The sequence below is a fragment of the Austrofundulus limnaeus genome, unplaced genomic scaffold (genome assembly GCF_001266775.1).
Source record: "Austrofundulus limnaeus strain Quisiro unplaced genomic scaffold, Austrofundulus_limnaeus-1.0 Scaffold23, whole genome shotgun sequence".
Classification (NCBI taxonomy): Eukaryota; Metazoa; Chordata; class Actinopteri; order Cyprinodontiformes; family Rivulidae; genus Austrofundulus; species Austrofundulus limnaeus.
Window position 1 is genome coordinate 667,895 of NW_013952425.1, and position 5,247 is coordinate 673,141.

General features: G+C 40.0%; 1 protein-coding gene across 1 annotated transcript in view; it reads left to right on the forward strand.

Moving 5' to 3' along the window:
* mpdz (multiple PDZ domain crumbs cell polarity complex component) overlaps nt 1–5,247 on the forward strand; it is a gene marked incomplete in the record, with an annotated part of 77,493 nt that overhangs the window by 2,032 nt on the left and 70,214 nt on the right. The window contains 2 exon segments of the mRNA XM_014004314.1: nt 1,152–1,212; nt 4,281–4,447. Of these exon segments, the coding sequence (XP_013859768.1) occupies nt 1,197–1,212; nt 4,281–4,447 (183 nt within the window).

Below are 5,247 nucleotides of genomic sequence, written 5' to 3' on the forward strand. Positions count from 1 at the left end.
ATATAAAACAAGTGTGCTGTTTGGTAGGGGTGGGAAAAAATATCAATTCATCATTGCATTGCAATAAATATTTACCCCCACTTTAATATTATTTCAGAAAATCCTGATTCAGTTCAATCCTCTGGCCAGTTTGTCCTGTTTTTAGGTCTACACTCCATGTTTAGAAGAAGTGTGCTCCAGCTTTTCAGATATTTTATTTCTTAAAAATGTTAATGCATACCATTTCTGATTATTTGGGCAAGAAAATAAGCATCTGTTTTTTCACAAGAACTCACCAGGATTCTTATTATTAGGATGATGTTGAAGCATTTAAAGCAAGATCAAGTTGTGACCCTAAGAACTGAGGTCTAATTTGAATGGGGAGGTTTTTAACAATACACATCCCTACTGTTGTGTTGCCTCATTCAGTGTGAGCTACACAAAGCTGTTTTGAGTGTATACAAGGCTTATCATTAGCTGACCAATCTGCTTTAACCTGTGATGTCTCTGAGTCATGTCCAGGTTGGAATCAAACCCCTGCTTAGGTCAGCTATGGCATTCCCTGTGTTGACCTTTTTTTTTTTCCACAGATAATGCTGTTCATGCTTGAAGTCTGTATTTTGTGATGCATTGTGGTGTAGATATAATCATGACTACCGGAATGTTGTAATACACTTAGTCTAAACAGTGTTCATACCTAACTGTTTTTCAGCTGTGCTCGGAAGTCATTTGGACATCCGACAGTGTAGCACGATGAGCATAATTTGCTATCACAATGTAAAATACCAATCAAACTCATTTACGAATGTTGGGTATTAAAGACAACAAACAAACAGGCGTAAAGGACCAAAAGACTTGAGTTGAACGCCAACCTTGAATACAGGAAATAGCTATGAACGTCTGGTTTTACACAAGTGCGTTAGTAAAAAGGTCAGTGGGAGCTGAGCATCATTGTTAAACATAAACAACAGAATTGAGATATGAGGGTAAAACTGTTTATTGTTAGAGACCGATCAACCAGGTCAATGGCCGATGGCCATTTGATTGTGTGGTTTTCAGGATTTCCAAGTTGTCTGGAGAAGTCTGGAATTTTAATTTGAGTATTTTCCAGGTCTAAATAAGATTTTCATAAAAGATACTTAAAAACATAACAGTGCTTTGATCATTTTCAGGCCTTGATAAAGGAGGAGAGTCCATGTCCACCTGAGGGTCTAAAAATGATAGAAACAATGGGTAAGTCTATATTTTCTTTCTTTATTTTTAATTATTTCAACTTTATTTACATGACAGTTGAAATCAGTAGGTTTATCTGTAGATACTGGTTTATAATGCTGTAATTGGTTTGCACCTATGGGTGTTTAGGGCTACAGCGAAAAGTTGTCTGACTCTTCTTTTTATAAGTGAATAAACACGTTTGCTTTGGTCACCTAGCTTTCTTTGCTGACTCTGCGCCCTACATGCCGAGTTTCTCAAAGCAGCGGAAAAGACTCAGACTGCAGTTCAARGCCTGTCTGCTTTGTCCAAATATGAACATTTTGGTCCTCTAAAGAGCGTCCCTTATCTTTGAGGTGTATGTGCACAAAAAATGGTATTTTGAAAACAAATTGTTCATTGTTTCAATCATTCAGCTTGAAAAATCCCAATATAGTGTTTATGTACTGTATTTATATTGTGGAAATTAACGGTGTCCCTATACCAGTTTTTTTTTCAAACCAAGTCTGAGTACTTTAGTTTGGGTACTCGCCAAAACAGAATACAAATACAGAGTACTTACTGAGTTAGAAACTAAACATTACACAATGCCTGCCCTTCTTTTATGTAGAACAATGTGTCTTCTTCCTTTTAGGCTTGCTGGATAAAATGATATATACAGCATGATATACTGTTTCAACATTTTAAAGTAAATAAAAATACTTTCAACTTTTTCAATGGAACATACAAACTTTTCATTTAGAATGTAAACACATTTAATTGTGAATCATATACAGTAACAATACCCTTATCATACCTTTATGATACGGGTATTGTTACCCTGTGTTATTTAATTGTTAATTATATTGGGGCATTTGGAACAAGTTCGAGCACTTGCAAAAATATCTGGTTTTTGGGACTAAGTTTTCCTGACCAACACTTTTATTTATGCTTGAAAATACCACAAATCTATGTAAATACCGAGGGGATGCACTGATGGCTGTTTTCTGGCCAATCACCGATCTTTAAAAAAGCCCACCCTGTTATAAGGTCACAATAAACTTTCAATGTTTCAGTCTTATTTTATTGAGAAACATCAAACAATACCCTTGACAAATTAGAAACATGTCTTAACTGGACACGAGGTAGTGCTCATAAAAGAGCAAAAGGGGACAGTGACTGATTTTCAGACCTTTGCAGAGGAAGATATATACATTTATTTGTATAGCACCTTTCAAAACACAGTTACAACCTGCTTTACATCATATAGTAAAATCAAAACACATAAGATACATAGAATAAAAATTTTTTTAATAAAAAATAAAACGTGCAACAATCAACAATTAAAAGCCAGCTCATAATAATATGTTTTTAAAAGAGTTTTAAAAGAGGACAATGAAAAGGCTTGCCTGATGTCTCAAGATGAGATTGGTGGATAAGATCGGCTTGTCATGTAAGTATTGGTCGATTGCCAATCTCCCAGAATTAAGGAAATTGGGCCACATTTATCAGTGCACCTCTATAAATACCAGTATAATACAAAAATAGAAGAGCTGTAAAGGTTTAGAAGAGAGTATTCATTTTATGAGATTAGATTTGTTTTACAGGGGTTAGACAATGAAACTGAAACACCTGTCTTTTTAGTGTGGGAGGTTTCATGGCTAAATTGGACCAGCCTGGTGGTCAATCTTCGTTAATTGCACATTGCACTAGTAAGAGCAGAGTGTGAAAGTTCAATTAACAGGGTAAGAGCACAGTTTTGCTCAAAATATTGCAATGCACACAACATTATGGGTGACATACCAGAGTTCAATAGAGGACAAATTATTGGTGCACGTCTTGCTGGTGCATCTGTGACCAAGACAGCAAGTCTTTGTGATGTATCAAGAGCCACGATATCCAGGGTAATGTCAGCATAGCACCAAGAAGGACCAACCACATCCAACAGGATTAACTGTGGACGCAAGAGGAAGCTGTCTGAAAGGGATGTTATGGTCTAAAACCAGGTGTTTCAGTTTCATTGTCTAACCCCTGTAGATCGGCAGTGGTCCATTAGCTCGTCTACTTGGTCAGAGTTTGTCCAAACTGTGGTTGTACAAAGAGCTATCACTGAACCAATTTCAAAAGACTCTAACTGTTGTTTTTAAAGCTGTCCAGCCAAGATGCTAGCAGCCATAGCATCAAGGCTTTGATACCGGACTCTCCAGAACCGAGCCTGTACAAGTTTTAACTTGCATTGCAGCTCACTTTTAAAGGAGCACGATGAAATCTCGGCGATGACCTTAAGCATCACTTATTTGCCGTGTTTTATTTTTAGGTCCGCACTGCGTTCAGGTGCAAACAAATACACAAGAGCTACATGTCACGGTCTGGTAGGTCTCCTCATTATCCACACTGAAGCAGAGGCAGTGCTAGTGACACAGTTGTGCGCGCGGAAAAAAAACCAAAATATGCCGAGGCTCGAGTGTTATTGGCCTCTATTGCGATCTTTGTTGGAACAACAAAGCCCCTCAGTGCAAGAAGCATTTTGGACCGCGTGCATGGCCCGTTAGGTGTTAGTCACAGTTGGTTTGCTTCAGAAATTGCTTCTTTTTTTTATTTATTTATTTACGCCCGGAAGACGCACCCCACCCCCCTCCTCACTAACAAGCCACTCTGGAGTTGCTTGATTGTCGGGGCTTATAAAGAGTCCAGCAGGCAAACAAAGCCTGCCTCCCTTTATCTCTCCTTACTGATAGCCGCTCTGTGCTCCCCGTGCGGGCCGCCATTGACCCCAGCCTTCAAGAAAGGAAGCGCGGAACAAACAGAGCAGTGACAATAGAGTTTTTACTTTTTTTTTCGCTAAACCTGTGGCGACGTTYGTTTGATACAGCAAGGTCTGCTGAGCACCAGTCAGCCTTAGCTAAGCCTGGCCTCTGATATGAAGCTTTATCCTTCAGGGTTTCATTCACGAGTCACAGAAAGGGTTACATAACTCTTTATTTTTGTATTTTTTTTCCAAACACATGTCTTCCAAGAATGAATAAGGGTCATGTGTAAACTTCCCTCCCAGCCTCACACAATCTCTTCTAATGAAGTTCTGTGTCTCCCACGCCTGCCACGGCTCACAGATACCCAGCGTGCCTTGCAGGCGGTGGAGCGTCTCCAGGCCAAACTGAAGGAGCGGGGGGAGGTGCCCACCGAGGAGAAGCTCAGCCTGCTCAAATCGGTGCTTCAGAGTCCCCTGTTCCACCAGATCCTGGCCTTGCAGAAGTCCGTCCAGCAGCTCAAAGACCAGGTTTGATGTCTTTATTTACGTCGGGTCAAAGGCTGTTTGTGTTCGTTGGTCACCTCACAAACCTCTGGGTGGATTTGAAGGAAATTCTCAGAAAGTAATTACTGTTTGTGCATCTGCTGCTGATTATCTTTTGGAGTTAGCCCAGTTCAAGATGACTGCCACAGTCACCTGACCTTAGAAATCACAGAAATGGCTTTAACGGCCATTTTTTCCAAACTTTAGGCTAAAATTTGGTGTGCTGGTAATTGAGTCATCCACACATACTCTAAGCTGTAACAGCTTTAAAGGGGCAATATCATGTAAAATCAATTTTTTTGAGTTTTATATCATGTTATAATGTTATACTCTCATAAAAACATGCCCAAAGCCTTGCTTTGAATCATTCATGCATGTTTGAGAAAACCTGCAGTGTTTTTAGGAAGCCATGCTGAGGAGCAAAACGACAGGTGGGGACCAGAAATGCCTTTTGGTACCAGAAATGCCCCTGGGACGTGTGTTTAAGCTGAACTTCCTTATGACAGAGCCCCCCTCTCCCCCTCCCCACACACCCCGCCCATGACTCCTGCAGGCTCTCGGCAGTAACAACGGGTGAAACTGAAAGTGAAACTGAAACTGTCTGCTGAGCTCCAATACTTCTCACTCAGTGAAGCTCTTCAGATTCAAAATACCTTTGAGGAAATGTATTTTCAGATGCCAAATAAACTGCATCATAGCGCTGAAATGGGTGGGACAGAAGCAGAAGGTGGTTCTTAAAGAGACAGAGGCCAGTTTCAAGGCGTTTAGAAGAGGAAGTGATGAGA